This window comes from Argopecten irradians, chromosome 10 (genome assembly GCF_041381155.1).
Source record: "Argopecten irradians isolate NY chromosome 10, Ai_NY, whole genome shotgun sequence".
In the NCBI taxonomy this organism is placed as follows: domain Eukaryota; kingdom Metazoa; phylum Mollusca; class Bivalvia; order Pectinida; family Pectinidae; genus Argopecten; species Argopecten irradians.
Window position 1 is genome coordinate 10,150,936 of NC_091143.1, and position 19,280 is coordinate 10,170,215.

The 19,280-nt window shown below is 35.7% G+C and overlaps 1 protein-coding gene across 1 annotated transcript in view; it reads left to right on the top strand.

The window, feature by feature from the left end:
- Positions 1-46: 46 nt before the first annotated feature.
- Positions 47-19,280, top strand: part of LOC138333072 (probable ATP-dependent RNA helicase DHX34) — a 46,696-nt gene continuing 27,462 nt past the window's right edge. Inside the window, exons 1-23 of the mRNA XM_069281199.1 lie at positions 47-723; positions 3,198-3,274; positions 3,439-3,573; positions 3,910-4,001; positions 4,360-4,497; positions 4,731-4,865; positions 5,151-5,205; positions 5,840-6,057; positions 6,351-6,476; positions 6,993-7,148; positions 7,691-7,798; positions 8,064-8,160; positions 8,471-8,618; positions 9,159-9,225; positions 9,461-9,568; positions 9,763-9,849; positions 10,219-10,293; positions 10,529-10,639; positions 11,136-11,291; positions 11,406-11,498; positions 11,744-11,890; positions 18,287-18,432; positions 18,960-19,070. Coding sequence (XP_069137300.1) covers positions 104-723; positions 3,198-3,274; positions 3,439-3,573; positions 3,910-4,001; positions 4,360-4,497; positions 4,731-4,865; positions 5,151-5,205; positions 5,840-6,057; positions 6,351-6,476; positions 6,993-7,148; positions 7,691-7,798; positions 8,064-8,160; positions 8,471-8,618; positions 9,159-9,225; positions 9,461-9,568; positions 9,763-9,849; positions 10,219-10,293; positions 10,529-10,639; positions 11,136-11,291; positions 11,406-11,498; positions 11,744-11,890; positions 18,287-18,432; positions 18,960-19,070 — 3,206 coding nt within the window. The 5' untranslated portion in view covers positions 47-103. The remainder of the gene's footprint in view (positions 724-3,197; positions 3,275-3,438; positions 3,574-3,909; positions 4,002-4,359; positions 4,498-4,730; positions 4,866-5,150; positions 5,206-5,839; positions 6,058-6,350; positions 6,477-6,992; positions 7,149-7,690; positions 7,799-8,063; positions 8,161-8,470; positions 8,619-9,158; positions 9,226-9,460; positions 9,569-9,762; positions 9,850-10,218; positions 10,294-10,528; positions 10,640-11,135; positions 11,292-11,405; positions 11,499-11,743; positions 11,891-18,286; positions 18,433-18,959; positions 19,071-19,280) is intronic.

The following is a 19,280-nucleotide window of genomic DNA, read 5'->3' on the forward strand; positions in this document are numbered from 1 at the left end:
TGCTTAATTTATCGACTATGTTAGTTTCAACTTCCTGTCAAAACGAAACTAAACGTTATGTTGACGATAGGCATGGTTTGTATAATTTGATACGACTTATAACATGGAAAGGACACACGGAAAGAAACATCACAATAAGAAAAAATCTCATCGTGAGTGTGATTTAGATGAGGGTAGTGATGTCGAAGTAGATAGAGATGCACACAGAAAACACAAGAAACATAAAAAGAAACATCGTCATAAATCCAGTGATAGAGGTCCAAAATATACACACTATGTCGCCGGTACTAAATATATACAAATAGATTCTGATAGTGACAGTGACAGAGGAAGTAACCAAAGAAATCGATCAAGAGATGCTGGAGATAGACAGACATATAAAGAGTATTCACCGGAAATAAAACACAAAAACAAAGACAGATCTGACAGAAAGAAAGAGAGTGGTTCCAGGCAGAGATATTCACAACCACTCTCGGACTCTGATGATAATCACCGTAAAAGTGTCACAACTGAAAACAGACAATATGGTAGTGCTGAAAATCAATTTAAACGAAAGAGGCGGTCAAGTTCTGGTTCAGATTTTGACAGACAAGGATCGTCTCAACAGGGAAAAGCAGCTCAAAGTGGTAGTGAAAGTGATGGACCAAAGGAACAGTTTGACTTCAAAAGACACAGATATTCACTCAATAAAATATTCTTTAAGGATGATGATTTCATCAAAAGGTATTTTCATGCATCACAACAAGCTATATATTACCAAGAAATTAAGATGTTTATATTTTAAACACAAACTTTTCTCTTTGAATGAAAAAATGAGCAAATTTTGTTAGTGATCATGGTGGTATATTATTAAGCATTTGTTAATATGAAAAATGCAGTTACACGTATTAAAAAGTCGTCCTAGATTAATAGATACAATGAAATATAATCAATTACGAGTACTAAAATCTAGTTGTCCTGTGGATTTTTTTGTTTTTGATTATTTAAAGATGCTCCACCACTGTCAAATGGTATTTTTTCACTATCAAAATCAGGAAAAGACAATTTAGTATTTTACTTCAGTTACAAAAGTTACTTACTTTACACCATTACCACCATTGAAAAGATGGAGCTTCTAAGTTTACTTCAAGTTAAAAATATGAAAAAGAATTAATTGCATCCCGAAAAAATTCCGTGGCACTATATCCTATATGGAATGAAGCACTGATTATGCATGCACCAAAGGCGAAATGAATTATTACATTTTTAGCCCACCATCATCAGATGGTGGGCTATTCAAATCGCCCTGCGTCCGTGGTCCGCCGTCCGTCGTCCTTCGTCCGTCCGTAAACAATGCTTGTTATCACTATTTCTTAATAACTGCTGCAGGGATTTTGTTCAAACTTCACATGGAGGGTCCTCTTGGTCAATATTTGTGCCATACAGATTTTGAGGCTGATCGGAAAAACAAGATGGCGGCCAGGCAGCCATCTTTGATTTTGGCAGTTGAAGTTTATAATGTTATCGATATTTCTTGAGAACTACTGAAGGGATTTTGTTCAAACTTCACATGAAGGTTACCCTTGGTCCCTAGTTGTGCCATACAGATTTTGAGGCTGATCGGAAAAACAAGATGGCCGCCAGGCAGCCATCTTTGATTTTGGCAGTTGAAGTTTGTTATCGATATTTCTTGAGAACTATTGAAGGGATTTTTGTTCAAACTTCACATGGAGGTTACCCTTGGTCCCAAGTTGTGCCATACAGATTTTTAAGCTGATCGGAAAAAACGAGATGGCCGCCAGGCAGCCATCTTTGATTTTGGCAGTTGAAGTTTGTTATCGATATTTCTTGAGAACTACTGAAGGGATTTTGTTCAAACTCCACATGAAGGTTACCCTTGGTCCCTATTTGTGCCATACAGATTTTGAGGCAGATAGGAAAAACAAGATGGCCGCCAGGCGGCCATCTTGGATTTTTGATAGTTAAGGTTTGATATCCCTATTTCTCAAAAAGTACTGAAGGGATCTTTCTCAAATTTAATATGTAGGTTCCCCTAGGGTCCTTGTTTTGCATATTGCATTTTTGGACCAATCGGTGAACAAGATGGCCGTCAGGCCGCCATCTTGGATTTTGAAAGTTAAAGTTTGTTATGGCTATTTCTCAGATAGTACTGAAGGGATCTGTCTTAAATTTCATATGTAGGTTTCCCTAGGGACCTAGTTGTGCAAATTGCATTTTGGGACCGATCGGTCAACAAAATTGCTGCCAGGCAGCCATCTTGGATTTTTATATTCAAAGTTTGTTATCGCTATTTCTCAGAAAGTATTGAATGGATCTTTCTCAAATTTCACACATGTAGGTTACCCTAGGGCCCTAGTTGTGCATATTGTGATTTGGGACCGATTGATCAACAAGATGGCCACCAAGGAGTCATCTTGGATTTTGATAGTTGAAGTTTGTTACCGCTATTTCTCAAAAGGTACTGAAGCGATCTGTCTCAAATTTTATATGTAGTATGTTTGAAAAAGTTTAAAAAGTAGAGAAAAGATCCATCTTTCCTTTGTCAGATATAGATCATTCTTTGGTGGGCGCCAAGATCCCTCTGGGATCTCTTGTATTTTTTGTGTTAATTAGGCATATATATACACGATTAAACACCAATCATTGTTCAAATGATGAATATCATTTATGCTCTGTCGGCAGTGGAGCATCTACAGTCGGGCAAGAATGGCTAAAGTCGGTAAAAATGGTGTGAATGTATCCAGTATAATTTCTTATGAAATAGAGAAATAAAAACTCTCGCCAAAATCTGTCTGCGTACGAAGAAATTAATTTAAAGTATAGGAATCCTAAAACGTCCTCCCAGCTGACTATGTCCGTGTTACACGCAGCCTCGCTTTCAATGCTTTCAACTTTCCTTTACTTTAATGGTCAGAACTGGGAAACGTAAGCAGAACTTGGCCGTCGTATTAATATGTGAGAACTTTTGGAAGGCCAATGAACGCATTTAGACTGGTTTTCTTTGCCCGACTATTCACTTTAACTTTTAATGCATACAAATCAACGCTTTTATCTTAATTCAAAACATGCATGTCTATGCTACTGTCTATGCTACTGTCTTTTGTTGTCACCAGTGCTTTATTTGGAATATTGTCCAAGTACAAGTTCTGTCTGTAGATTAGTATCTTAATGTTAAATACATTTTCTTTATTTTTCAGAGGAAGTAAAGAGTATGATGATTTTTGGACTTTCTTCGAAAAGTACCAAGCATTCCAGCAGAAGAAAGGCAGTCAAGGTATATATATACAAATAGATCTAACCCAACATCCATTGTTTTATTCTTTTAATGAAATAAATGAAATCACAACATGTACAGTTTTAAGACTAAAAGTTTATGATTGCATTCAGACAGACTCATGACCACACATGTATCTTTGTATGATGTGTGTTTTTGTTCAGGAAAAAAGAAGCAGAAAGAACCTATCGAGAAGGGAAAGCTTGATCTCCCAAGAAATTACGACAAAAGATACAGGATAAATGTAGCTTTGACAAGTAAAGTTGTAGAAGATTTCCTCCATAAGGGGCGTCTAGTTGGTAAGAATGTGCTAAATATGACATGATTACATAATCATATACAATGTTCAATGGTTTCATACTATTTTTAAGTTTTCTTTATTAAATTTATCAGAGTTTGGAAGTAAAATTGTAAATACAAATGTAGTGGTAGGTTGTTATTGAAATAGAAAAATAAGAAACTTCATTTACCTTAAGTTTTAAATGATACAGATAAAATAATGAAAAGAGTTGTTTCTCAGACTACAATGTACATAAAATTTCTTTGAAAAATTAAAAGTCATATTTGTTTTTGACTGAATTTTAAAATAAACAATAATTGTTAATTGTGTACCTTTAATTTACATTCTATGACAGATGCTGATACTCCCAGAGAATTAACAGTAGAGAGGGTTCGTGAATTTAGGAGCATTTTGTTACACTATATAGATTTTGTCCAAAAACAAAAGGTAAAGTATAATATAGTTTTAAGTACTTGACAGTTTATATTACACCTTTTTATCCCCCCTCCCAAAATACTGTTAACAAATGTAAATGATTTCTTATTGCCCGCGGTACATGTGAACATTAATTGCATGCAGAAATATGTCTGTTTATATTTATGAACTATGTAAAAAAGTAATGCACAAAACTCTTGTCACATCTTGTACTAACTTTTACCAAGCAGTCATTGGAGATGTTTTGTGGTGTGGTAATTTTGATATTTACAATGCTATGAAATCTAAATCTTTTAGCAATATGATGAAGTGAACTTGATCATCCTTTGCCAGACACCACTACAACATATCAATATAATTTTATCTACAGTTTAACAAACTGAAGAAGATAAAGAAGGATCAGGAGAGCCTGCCTATATTTCAGTATCAACAGAGGATCCTAGATATGGTCAACCAGCACCAGGTCGTGGTAGTAGCTGGAGATACAGGGTGTGGAAAGTCTACACAGGTATAGTTATGAACATTTTTTTGTGTGTTTTTGTACCAATATGATATGTTGATAGCTAATCAAAAGATTTAAATTAACATAAAGTATACAGCCATTTATGATGCTCGAAATCAGCAGTCATATTCAATAGTTGGAAGATGAACATTATTAAACTATGCTTGTAGATAAATGTGGTATGCAGTCATGTATTGTTGAAGAATGTTATTAATAAGTATCCTGTGTCTGTATTGTAGGTACCACAGTATCTAATGGCTGCAGGATATACCAACATAGCATGTACACAGCCGAGGAGGATAGCCTGTATATCTCTCTCTAAGCGTGTTGGGTATGAAACCCTCAACGAGTACGGTTCTGAGGTGGCCTACCAGGTAACTATCACATGATCAGTATTGTGATCATATTATCATATTAACACCGCATAATTTGGTATATTTCTTCTAGGTCTCGCAAAACACACAAAATATGTAAAATTGAAAGAAATTTCTTTTTTACTGAAATTAAGCTACTATAGGATATACTAGATCTTTAACATTGTATTGTTTAATGTGCCCTGTATAGATGCACCTAAACATAGATTTAATTTTTGAAATCAATGTAACATAAGATCAGAGCTCTAGATCAGACTTGTCAGAAAATCCTTATTTATTTTACAGGTTCGCTTTGAAAAGACAAAGACAAGATTCACAAGGATTCTGTTCCTAACAGAAGGTAATGATCTGTAACATGGGTAATGCTTATTAAAGACAAGTAATTAATAATATAAATTAACTGGCATTACCAGCTTTATACTTATTTGATTTATTGGCTGCTGTTATGACAGTTGATCTTTGACCTTTGTGTTAATAAGACTGTTGTTGTGATGTATGAACTTTGACCTTAAAGTTTGTTATAAACTTTGCTGATATAAATGGTGTAAATATACTTCATATTTGTTCTTTTTGTTGGTTTGTTGCTGATATAGATGACCTTGACCTTTGTTCTATGTGTGGGCATGTTGATATGACTTCTGACCTTAACCTTTGGTCTTTTGTATGTCTTGTTATTGATCTCTAAACCTTTATTTATTCTGCAGTCCTGTAGGCATGGCAATCTGACCCATCAATCTTTTTTCTTACTGTATACATACTGTTATGGCTTCTGACCCTTCACTTTTGTTCTTTTCAAAGGCCTGTTGGTGAGATATATGACCTTTGACCCTTCACCTTTATTTTGGCTGTTGTCCGCTGACCCTTCACCTTTGTTCTTTTCATAGGCCTGTTGCTGAGATAGATGACAATTGACCTTTGTTTTTTTCTGTTGGCTTGTTGAAATGACCTTTGACCCTTCACTTTTCTCTATCTAGGTTTGTTGCTGAGACAGATGACCTCTGACCCCCATCTGAAGCAGTACAGTGTGATTGTTATAGATGAGGTTCATGAGCGACACATACACACTGATTTTCTTCTGGGCATTCTCAAGTGTATGTTACGTCACCGTGACGACATCAAACTAATCCTAATGTCAGCTACCATCAACATCCACCTCTTCAGTGATTACTTTGATCAAGCCCCAGTGGTCAAGGTGATAATTGATATGGCTTATTTGTTATTTGAAATATTAAATCTATAATTTAGCATGACCAATCCTTACTATTAGATCTGCTGAGTACTTCTTTTGTTTGTTTTTTATGTTCAAACTACGTACTTGTTAACTCATGTTTTATTAAATGAGCACATATCTTTTTGAATACATTCAAGAGTGATTTGTATGCAAATATGAATAGCAGAATCTATAATAAAAATGTGCATGTTAAGTGTGATAAGATAAAACTTATGTGTTGAAGTGATGTCTGACTATCACACTAACTGTTACAGGTTCCGGGTAGACTTTATCCCATACAGCTTGAGTACTGCCCTATACGGAGAGAGGAAATAAACTCCAGGGCAGAAAGACTTGATCCTAGTCCATACCTCCGTGTCATGCAGAAGATAGACCATAAGGTAAAAAACTTATGTAATAAAGAAAAATATATCCATGAAAATTTACCCATTAATATTTAATTTCATTAAATGAATACAAAATCAGCCAGATACCAATATCCCTTTTTTTCGAAAGTGAGATTTTTTAGCATTGCATAAATTGTGTAACAAAATTTAAAATCATTGAATGATAGAAACAAGTCATGTGTAAAGTATTTCATTCTCTTCTAACTAGCTATTTATATCAATTCTCCTATTGAATGGAGCTTTTATTTTTTTGTGCTTTAAATTGGCACTTTGCTGCAATGTTACTTAAAAAATTGTAACTATAATTAAAAGATTAAAGGTTATAAAATCACATTTGATTTCCTGATTGAGTATTATACAATCACTGCCAATGTATTACGTTTGTGTTGCTAATCTTAACTACACATAAATGTTTGGCAAGTAGTTAAAAAACACATTTGAGGTAAGCCTTGGTCAGTCTATGCGACATGCTGTGTGTAATGCATTAGATATTCTTACATTTATCAACAGTATCCTGAGAATGAGCGTGGGGATCTGTTGATTTTCCTCAGCGGAATGACTGAGATTATGACGGTATCAGAAGCTGCCAAGATTTACGCTGAGAACACAAAGAAATGGATCATTCTACCACTTCATAGCGCCCTGTCAATATCTGAGCAGGACAAAGTCAGTATACAAACACACAGCAAAGCGATTTAATTTACATTAAGAATGTTCATTTGTATTTGTAAAATAATTGTATAATGCTCAATGTATTTGTATATAAAATATTATCATTATTATTTGACCAAGTAAACTCTCAGGGGGCTTGAAAATTGAAAAAAGATTGAAACAGTTAATCATATTTGGCCTAACATTTCCCAGAATTATTGCACAGAGTAAGCCATTAGTGAGTAAGCCATTAGTCAATAAACAAAAGAAATCAAATAGAGATGTGTACAGTTTTCATAGACTAAGTCTGTATTTAATTCAGGGCAAGTGAAATGTTGCCCTCAAAAACAGGGATGAGTGCCTATAAAAGGATGGGGATGCTTATTAGATAGAATAAAGTATATGTTTTTTTCATATACAATAAAGAATTTTGTGATCAATACCTTTGAGATTTACCGAAAAAAAATTGAGATTTTTTTTGTTAACAATCAAGCTTTGTTTGGGTCTCAAGTTTGTGATTTTACATGTACATAATTCTTCAAATTATATATGTATAGGTATTTGATATTGCACCGGATGGAGTTAGAAAGTGCATCATATCAACTAATATAGCTGAAACCTCGGTTACCATTGATGGTGTTCGCTTTATCGCTGACTCGGGGAAGGTATGTATGGGTATAAAGTTTATTTTGGATACTTCATGCTCTATATTTGTGACATTTTTGTAATCATAAATTTTATATCATGAAATATCAATTCAATTTAGATTAATGATCAATTAAGACTGGTTTCTTCAAAAACAATTATCTTAAAAATACACTTAGTCTAGATTTAAATGACATAAGGGTCATTCCTGAACTAAGAATTTTGTGTTTTGAATAAAATTATATTATTATGTTCACTAATAATTATTGTCTTGATGATGGATAGGTGAAGGAAATGAATTTTGACCCCAAATATAAGATGCAAAAGTTACAAGAGTTTTGGATCAGCAGAGCCAGTGCAGAACAAAGGAAAGGTCGAGCAGGTATGTAATGGTTATGCCTGTGGGCAAATCACAGGTTTAAAACTATCATCTAGAAATACTGATGAAATCTTTTCTTATAAAACTATGACATTTTATATCATGTTCATTTATAACTTCTTCCCATTATACAAAATAATTTGTTCTTATTTAGTTAAAAAAATAACCTAAAAAGGGGGAAATAATTCAAAAGTTGATAATATTCTGAGTTTTAATGGGGTACATGTAAAGTAATATTGGGTAATACAATTTACTGTCAAAAGCTAAGAGTGTACAAATGATAATTAAGAGAATTAAATGTTTGATACTGTAGGCAGAACAGGTCCGGGTGTCTGTTATCGTCTGTATGAGGACAAAGATTACGACGAGTTCCAGGAGTTTGCGACACCAGAGATACAGAGAGTGCCCCTCGACTCCCTTGTTTTACAGATGATCTCTATGGGTTTGCCTGACGCCAGGAAGTAAGCAACAATTGGTTATGGAAGGCTTAGCGTTACTGCTAGATACATATGCCTTGAAATTAAGAATATACTATGTTGTTAATATGCATGTGTGAGTCTTTTGTCCTATCCTATTTTGATATATATGGTAGATCATGGTCAGACATTGTACAAAATGTATGTTGAGAAGAGCAAAGCTAGGTAAGGTGTCTTCACTAAGAAATGATAATTTTCAATTCTGTAACTATTCTGCCTTTTAGAATTTTAAACTGTTGAATATCATTTAACTAAAATTAACTAAGGAAAAACTAATAGTAATGTTATGATAAGATGTGTAAGTTTATATTATGTAAATATGTCTATGTCCCTACCATGGAATAAAGGTGAGGTATACATCATTATCCATGTCCATCCATGTCCATCATGTACTTTCCTGTTGTGTTGTGTCTGCCTTATTGCAATTTGATAAATGAAGTTGGGGATGTCTTCTATTTGTCCGAAAAACTCCACACTTGATGTCATGTGATAACGATTATTAAATTTCCATTTTAAAATTGATAGGTTTCCATTCCTAGAAGCTCCTGAGATGAGTAGTATTGAGAACTCCATCATTTTCCTGAAAGAGCAGGTCAGTTAAAATCCAGCGGAGTCAAACAATTTATGTTGGATATTTTAAAAAGCAAATCCAGAACACTATTTTCAAATTTTAATGAATCCCACTACTATATGTAGGATTTTCAAAATTTTGGTTTAAAATCATGACTATTTATGTGTTGCATAAAATGATATGATATGGTGATAAATAAATTTTAAGTTTCCATGTCTGAAAATCTTTGATTTTGATATCTTTTTTTTACTTTAAGGGTGCTCTAAGAGAAGATGAAAGCCTAACACCGATTGGTCAGATGTTGTCACGGTTACCTGTTGATGTTGTGATTGGTAAAATGCTCATCATGGGGTCTATATTCCATGTAAGGATTTAATGTTTGTCATTGAAATCAGAGGTTTTCACATACTGAGTTATCAAAGTTACAATCAGTTTTTCTTTGTGTATCTTTTTCTTGTATCTAAATAAAGTAAATGAAAAACCAACCACTTGTACTGCAGTAACTACATTAAATCAATGGAAGCATTGTTATAAATATGAAATGTTCCTTCCCCACAGATAACCGACCCTGTACTGTCCATCGCAGCGTCAATGAGTGTCCAGTCTCCATTCACCAGTAAAGCACACTCAGACCATGATGCAATTGTGAGTCAAAGTTCAACACCAAGGCCCAAAAAGGAAAAAAAAATTAAGTTAATGAGCCTTAAATATTATCTGTAATGCTTTCCTATTTCAAGTTAAGGGATTCCTTAAATTTTATGTGGATGTATTACAAGAAATAAAATGCTTCAATTACAAAAAAATTGAATCAATGTAAAGTAAAGTGGAATATAATTATTATATAATGAATATTGTCTGGTGACTCAAGTGTTTTGAAAAACAAAATGTATGTAAAAATTATCATAAATTTAATTAATTTTCTTGGAAAATTAACATCTGATAAACTGTTAGTAGTTGTTGCTTTAGTTTATAGTAAAATTACTAGCACATTTACTGTCTCATTTTGTCCTGTAGTCAGCACGGAAGCCTCTGGAGTCAGAACATGGCGACCCTTTCACTCTACTTAATGCTTTTGATGAATGGATCCAGGTAAGCGACATATTAAAACCAGTGTTGATAAGAATCTATGATATTTACACAGAAAAATTACAAACACTGTTTCGTAAAACATGATTGTCATGAAAAAGATCATTGATAGTAAGAAAAAAAGTATCATTTTGATATCAGAAATATAGTCAAGTGCACAAAGACTAGTATTGTGGCATGCTTAAACTATTTGAATTTGATATTATATATTGACTGACAAGTTAAGTAAATTTGAAAGGTGAAGGCTGAGGGTCGGGGGACAAGGAAGTGGTGTAGGAGGCGAGCACTGGAGGAACAGAGGTTTTATGAGATGACAAAACTGAAGGATCAGTTCAAACAGCTGCTACAGGTATCAAGTTTTATATATTCTTTTAACACAATGTTTATGAATACATATAACTATATGCATGTATTTATTAATCTGTGACAAATTATGAATGTAAATTAAGATAATTACATATTTCTTTTCTTAAGGATTGTCAATTAAGCTATTAGTCTGATTGCATATGTGTACTTTAGCATAAATACACAGTCTGTTTAGCCTAGCAACCATGGAAACCATAGTTAGCAGCTTGATTCTATTAAAAACCAAAATTGGGATGTAAATTTAAAGCTCAAACGGTTTGTAAAATTTAAACAGTTCATTTACATAGGTGGTAGTAAATAGATTACTTTTGGCTTATTGAAAATAAAATTGGTCTATTATAGAATTTCTTTGTACAAATAGTGCTTACAAAATACACTCTAATAAATTTACCTCTTTTTCAACCATCATGAGATGTTTATATTTCTGATCACTACCTCTGTGTCGTGTTTGTTTTATGATCATGGTTTATCTTACATAGGATCACAACCTGCTAGATTACATCACTGAGAGTGATCGTTTCTACACCAGTGACGAGAGACGCAGACAACACGCAGATAGGAAAAGACTAGGTCAATTAAAACGGGAGAAAGCTAATGAGTCAAAGAGGAGGAAAGTGCTGAAGCTTGAAGATGGGGTAAATGATAGAATATCATCACAATTTATATGTTTTCCGACCATGCATGTATCTAAAGTACTTTGTTATTACTTTTGTTTGTCCTCAGTTTTAACTTGACCATGACTTTTGTAGGACTACACCATCAGTGACGGAGAGGAAGATGATAAGGGAGAAGATATTAAAGACCTTGAGTTTCGTCTGTCACATGACATAGATAAGCTACATGTAAGTTATCTCAGAAAGAATGCCATTAAATGTGTAGCTAGCTTGCATGTCTGTGTTAAAACATACAGAATGTGCCACCAAATTGTCTTGTTACAATCACGTTAGAGAGTTCTTTATCCATAAAACATAGGTGATGTTAAATATACCGTATAATACCTACAGGTATGTTTACCAATTTAATTACAAAATTAATTGTGTGTTGAATACTTACATTTTTGTATTGATTTTACTTGTCAAACTTGCAGGAGACCTCCAATAAGAATCGTAACTTCAGTCGTCGTGATGTGAACCTGCTGAAGATTGTACTGTGTAGTGGTCTGTATCCACAGGTTGCCATAGCTGATGACTGTAACAGCTACAAGTTAGACTCCGAACAGTCCTTCCACACAAAGGTATAGATTCTCTTATAGTCTAATGTCAAGTCAAGCTTCAGACCTTCAAACATTGGTATAGGTTCTCTCATAGTAACATCAAGTCAAGCTTCTGTCCTTCCACACAAAGGTATAGGTTCTCTCATAGTAACGTCAAGTCAAGCTTCAGTCCTTCCACACAAAGGTATAGATTCTCTTATAGTAATGTCAAGTCAAGCTTCAGTCCTTCCACACATTGGTATAGGTTCTCTCATAGTAACATCAAGTCAAGCTTCAGTCCTTCCACACAAAGGTATAGATTCTCTCATAGTAACATCAAGTCAAGCTTCAGTCCTTCCACACAAAGGTATAGGTTCTCTCATAGTAACGTCAAGTCAAGCTTCAGTCCTTCCACACAAAGGTATAGGTTCTCTCATAGTAACATCAAGTGAAGCTTCAGTCCTTCCACACAAAAGTATAGATTCTCTCATAGTAACATCAAGTCAAGCTTCAGTCCTTCCACACAAAGGTATAAGTTCTCTCATAGTAACGTCAAGTCAAGCTTCAGTCCTTCCATACAAAGGTATAGGTTCTCTCATAGTAACATCAAGTCAAGCTTCAGTCCTTCCACACAAAGGTATAAGTTCTCTCATAGTAACATCAAGTCAAGCTTCTGTCCTTCCACACAAAGGTATAGGTTCTCATAGTAACATCAAGTCAAGCTTCAGTCCTTCCACACAAAGGTATAGGTTCTCTCATAGTAACGTCAAGTCAAGCTTCAGTCCTTCCACACAAAGGTATAGATTCTCTCTTAGTAACGTCAAGTCAAGCTTAAGTCCTTCCACACAATGGTATAGGTTCTCTCATAGTAACATCAAGTCAAGCTTCAGTCCTTCCATACAAGGTATAGGTTCTCTCATAGTAACATCAAGTCAAGCTTCAGTCCTTCCATACAAAGGTATAGGTTCTCTCATAGTAACATCAAGTCAAGCTTCAGTCCTTCCACACAATGGTATAGGTTCTCTCATAGTAACATCAAGTCAAGCTTCAGTCCTTCCACACAAAGGTATAGGTTCTCTCATAGTAACATCAAGTCAAGCTTCAGTCCTTCCACACAAAGGTATAGATTCTCTCATAGTAACATCAAGTCAAGCTTCAGTCCTTCCACACAAAGGTATAAGTTCTCTCATAGTAACGTCAAGTCAAGCTTCAGTCCTTCCACACAAAGGTATAGGTTCTCTCATAGTAACGTCAAGTCAGGCTTCAGTCCTTCCATACAATGGAATAGATTCTCTCATAGTAACGTCAAGTCAAGCTTCAGTCCTTCCACCCAAAGGTATAGATTCTCTCTTAGTAATGTCAAGTCAAGCTTCAGTCCTTCCATACAATGGAATAAATTCTCTCATAGAAACGTCAAGTCAAGCTTCAGTCCTTCCACACAAAGGTATAGGTTCTCTCATAGTAACGTCAAGTCAGGCTTCAGTCCTTCCATACAATGGAATAGATTCTCTCATAGTAACGTCAAGTCAAGCTTCAGTCCTTCCACCCAAAGGTATAGATTCTCTCTTAGTAATGTCAAGTCAAGCTTCAGTCCTTCCATACAATGGAATAAATTCTCTCATAGAAACGTCAAGTCAAGCTTCAGTCCTTCCATACAAAGGTATAGGTTCTCTCATAGTAACGGCAAGTCAAGCTTCTGTCCTTTATACAATGGTATAGATTCTCTCATAGTAACGTCAAGTCAAGCTTCAGTCCTTCCACAAAAAGGTATAGGTTCTCTCATAGTAACGTCAAGTCAAGCTTCAGTCCTTCATACATTGGTATAGGTTCTCTCATAGTAACATCAAGTCAAGCTTCAGTCCTTCCATACAATGGTATAGGTTCTCTCATAGTAACATCAAGTCAAGCTTCAGTCCTTCCATACAATGGTATAGGTTCTCTCATAGTAACATCAAGTCAAGCTTCAGTCCTTCCACACAAAGGTATAGGTTCTCTCATAGTAACATCAAGTCAAGCTTCAGTCCTTCCACACAAAGGTATAGGTTCTCTCATAGTAACGTCAAGTCAAGCTTCAGTCCTTCCACACAAAGGTATAGATTCTCTCATAGTAACATCAAGTCAAGCTTCTGTCCTTCCATACAATGGAATAGATTCTCTCATAGTAACGTCAAGTCAAGCTTCAGTCCTTCCATACAAAGGTATAGATTCTCTCATAGTAACGTCAAGTCAAGCTTCAGTCCTTCATACATAGGTACATTCTCTCATAGTAACATCAAGTCAAGCTTCAGTCCTTCCATACATCGGTACATTCTCTCATAGTAACATCAAGTCAAGCTTCAGTCCTTCCATACATAGGTACATTCTCTCATAGTAACGTCAAGTCAAGCTTCAGTCCTTCCATACATAGGTACATTCTCTCATAGTAACGTCAAGTCAAGCTTCAGTCCTTCCATACATAGGTACATTCTCTCAATGTGATAAATGGCGAGTCAAGCTTCAGTCCTTCCATACATAGGTACATTCTCTCATAGTAACGTCAAGTCAAGCTTCAGTCCTTCCATACATAGGTACATTCTCTCAATGTGATAAATGGCGAGTCAAGCTTCAGTCCTTCCATACATAGGTACATTCTCTCAATGTGATAAATGGCGAGTCAAGCTTCAGTCCTTCCATACATAGGTACATTCTCTCAATGTGATAAATGGCGAGTCAAGCTTCAGTCCTTCATTCAAAGGTACATTCTCTCAATGTGATAAATGGCGAGTCAAGCTTCAGTCCTTCCATACATAGGTACATTCTCTCAATGTGATAAATGGCGAATCAAGCTTCAGTCCTTTATACAAGAGGTACATTCTCTCAATGTGATAAATGGCGAGTCAAGCTTCAGTCCTTCCACACAATGGTACAGGTTCTCTCATAGTGAAAATGGCAAGTCAAGCTTCAGTCCTTCATACATTGGTACATTCTCTCAATGTGTAAAATGGCGAATCAAGCTTCAGTCCTTCCATACATAGGTACATTCTCTCAATGTGATAAATGGCGAGTCAAGCTTCAGTCTTTCATACATTGGTATAGGTTCTCTCATAGTAACATCAAGTCAAGCTTCAGTCCTTCCATACATAGGTACATTCTCTCAATGTGATAATGTCAAGTCAAGCTTCAGTCCTTCCATACATAGGTACATTCTCTCAATGTGTAAATGGCAAGTCAGCTTCTGTCCTTCCATACATAGGTACATTCTCTCAATGTGATAAATGGCGAGTCAAGCTTCAGTCCTTCCATACATAGGTACATTCTCTCAATGTGATAAATGGCGAGTCAAGCTTCAGTCCTTCCATACATTGGTATAGGTTCTCTCATAGTAACATCAAGTCAAGCTTCAGTCCTTCCATACAATGGTATAGGTTCTCTCATAGTAACATCAAGTCAAGCTTCAGTCCTTCCACACAAAGGTATAGATTCTCTCATAGTAACGTCAAGTCAAGCTTCAGTCCCTCCATACAATGGTATAGGTTCTCTCATAGTAACATCAAGTCAAGCTTCAGTCCTTCCACACAAAGGTATAGATTCTCTCATAGTAACGTCAAGTCAAGCTTCAGTCCCTCATACAAAGGTATAGGTTCTCTCATAGTAACGGCAAGTCAAGCTTCAGTCCTTCCATACAAAGGTATAGGTTCTCTCATAGTAACGTCAAGTCAAGCTTCAGTCCTTCATACATAGGTACATTCTCTCATAGTAACATCAAGTCAAGCTTCAGTCCTTCCATACATCGGTACATTCTCTCATAGTAACATCAAGTCAAGCTTCAGTCCTTCCATACATCGGTACATTCTCTCATAGTAACGTCAAGTCAAGCTTCAGTCCTTCCATACAAAGGTACATTCTCTCATAGTAACGTCAAGTCAAGCTTCAGTCCTTCCATACATAGGTACATTCTCTCATAGTAACGTCAAGTCAAGCTTCAGTCCTTCCATACATAGGTACATTCTCTCAATGTGATAAATGGCAAGTCAAGCTTCAGTCCTTCCATACATAGGTACATTCTCTCAATGTGATAAATGGCGAGTCAAGCTTCAGTCCTTCCATACATAGGTACATTCTCTCAATGTGATAAATGGCGAGTCAAGCTTCAGTCCTTCCATACATAGGTACATTCTCTCATAGTAACGTCAAGTCAAGCTTCAGTCCTTCCATACATAGGTACATTCTCTCATAGTAACGTCAAGTCAAGCTTCAGTCCTTCCATACATAGGTACATTCTCTCATAGTAACGTCAAGTCAAGCTTCAGTCCTTCCATACATAGGTACATTCTCTCATAGTAACGTCAAGTCAAGCTTCAGTCCTTACATACATAGGTACATTCTCTCAATGTGATAAATGGCGAGTCAAGCTTCAGTCCTTCCATACATAGGTACATTCTCTCAATGTGATAAATGGCGAGTCAAGCTTCAGTCCTTCCATACATAGGTACAGTCTCTCAATGTGATAAATGGCGAGTCAAGCTTCAGTCCTTCATTCAAAGGTACATTCTCTCAATGTGATAAATGGCGAGTCAAGCTTCAGTCCTTCCATACATAGGTACATTCTCTCAATGTGATAAATGGCGAGTCAAGCTTCAGTCCTTCCATACATAGGTACATTCTCTCAATGTGATAAATGGCGAGTCAAGCTTCAGTCCTTCATACATAGGTACATTCTCTCAATGTGATAAATGGCGAGTCAAGCTTCAGTCCTTCCATACATAGGTACATTCTCTCAATGTGATAAATGGCGAGTCAAGCTTCTGTCCTTCCATACATAGGTACATTCTCTCAATGTGATAAATGGCGAGTCAAGCTTCAGTCCTTCCATACATAGGTACATTCTCTCAATGTGATAAATGGCGAGTCAAGCTTCAGTCCTTCCATACATAGGTACATTCTCTCAATGTGATAAATGGCGAGTCAAGCTTCAGTCCTTCCATACATAGGTACATTCTCTCAATGTGATAAATGGCGAGTCAAGCTTCTGTCCTTCCATACATAGGTACATTCTCTCAATGTGATAAATGGCGAGTCAGGCTTCAGTCCTTCCATACATAGGTACATTCTCTCAATGTGATAAATGGCGAGTCAGCCTTCAGTCCTTCCATACATAGGTACATTCTCTCAATGTGATAAATGGCGAGTCAAGCTTCAGTCCTTCCATACATAGGTACATTCTCTCCATGTGATAAATGGCGAGTCAAGCTTCTGTTCTTCCATACATAGGTACATTCTCTCCATGTGATAAATGGCGAGCCAAGCTTCTGTCCTTCCATACATAGGTACATTCTCTCAATGTGATAAATGGCGAGTCAGGCTTCAGTCCTTCATACATATGTACATAGGTACATTCTCTCAATGTGATAAATGGCGAGTCAGCCTTCAGACCTTCCATACATAGGTACATTCTCTCAATGTGATAAATGGCGAGTCAAGCTTTAGTCCTTCCATACATAGGTACATTCTCTCAATGTGATAAATGGTGAGTCAAGCTTCAGTCCTTCCATACATAGGTACATTCTCTCAATGTGATAAATGGCGAGTCAGCCTTCAGATATCATATTTGTCATCATTGCAATTTTTTTGTAGAACAATCTGTAAGCCTATATCTATATATACTACATCATGATCATATTGTAATGTATTCATATTTTTGATATAAATATACACACCCATGGATAAATTTCATTGACTTCTGATTATCATATGTGATATGTTAATATCTATTTCTAATTTTTTCAGACTGTGGGTTGTCAATTTTGATAAATATCAATTTGACTCATAGGCAGGCCAACAGTTTCTTTTACTCCAGGTCTTGTGTTGATTGCTACAATATTTAAAGGGACAATTCAGTCTAAGAGAACATTAAAATTTGTATATATATCAGATAAAACAAGTTCTAATGGAAATTACATCAGTCAGTTTTACTGTGATATGCCTGAAACGCCTATGGTGGTGACACGTGTGTGAAACTTGCTCGCCGTCCGCCATTACACACTGTGGTCGAACTTCTTGTATGCCGAACCCTGTCCCTTGCTCGTAAAGTAATGCAACTTTTGGCTAGAACTGCTCAAATCGCTCTGAGATTAGTGTGTTTACCTTATTAGGTGAATTGTCTTGCCTAAAGATCATTTTATCACCTTCTCAGTGGTTATGTAGTTCATTTGTTTAACGTGCGTGACTTTGGCTCGGGTATGGGTACAGAGTTAATATTGCACCTGCTTAATCGTATTGATCAACGATTTGATATTTCAACGATATTAATTAAAATACTTAACAATGTCGTGGAATTTGTCAATGTTTTACGTTATATGTTTCATAAGAAATGTAGAACAATACATTTATGATATAGTTTGCTTATTGGTTATGTAAAAGAATTTGCCTGAGTGAATTGTCTCTTTAATTTTGATCCAGAGTAAGCCATTTCTTCTGCTCCATCCGACTAGTGTGTTTGCCTGCCATCCTGACCTACTACGAGTAGAAGAAGTGAAAGTAGACTCAAGGACACCCAGTGACCTTCAGGGGAAACTCAATCACAAACATCAGCTTCTCACATTTGTGTAAGTACAGACTGGTGTCAAGGGTATTTAAAATCTCCTTGTTAAAATCTGTATATTGTTTTTGATACTATGATCTCTGTATTCAGCTTCCATACATACATTAATGCCATTTGACATATTGGTGATATTTTATGACCTTGAGCCTCTTTAGATAAGTTCAATAGTGTAAGTAAGCATGTGGTAATGTGTTGCTAAAATTGACCTCTGTTACTCTGAAAATAGAAATATGCTTTCTTTCCTTTGCTCAAAATTGGTAGCCTTATATCAATTAGTTGCAGTAGATCTCTTTTTTCCTCGTGAGTGAATTGGAGGAAAAAGTTAGATGTTACTGCCATATATGTATGATGGGAATAAAAGACTGATAAAAGCTGACAAAAATGTCACTAAGATATCATCTCCAATTACCTACATTGATCTTTTGAAAAAACCATCAAATGAGATATTTTCAATAACTAAATATTTTAAGCTTACCATTTTAAGAAATAAATTGTTAGCAATTTTTCATAACATCATGTTTTAATTAACAGGTCGTTACTGGAGACCACTAAGCCATACCTGATGAACACAATGAGAGTGCCAGCCCTGCAGACCACCACTCTTTTCTCTAACTTCATCGACACAAACTCAGACTGCACAAGGTGTGTAAATGGAAAAACTGATTTTTCTTTGGCGTATCAGTCAATGTTATCAATAATCAAATCTCCTATCTATTTATACCCCTGAAGGAATTTTTAAAAGTTGGAACATACTAATGGAAAAGAGATGTTATGGAACTGTGATTGAGATTGATATCTATAATCCTTCAGCTTCAGTATGATAAAGAAATATTGCCTTGAGCGGCTACATTT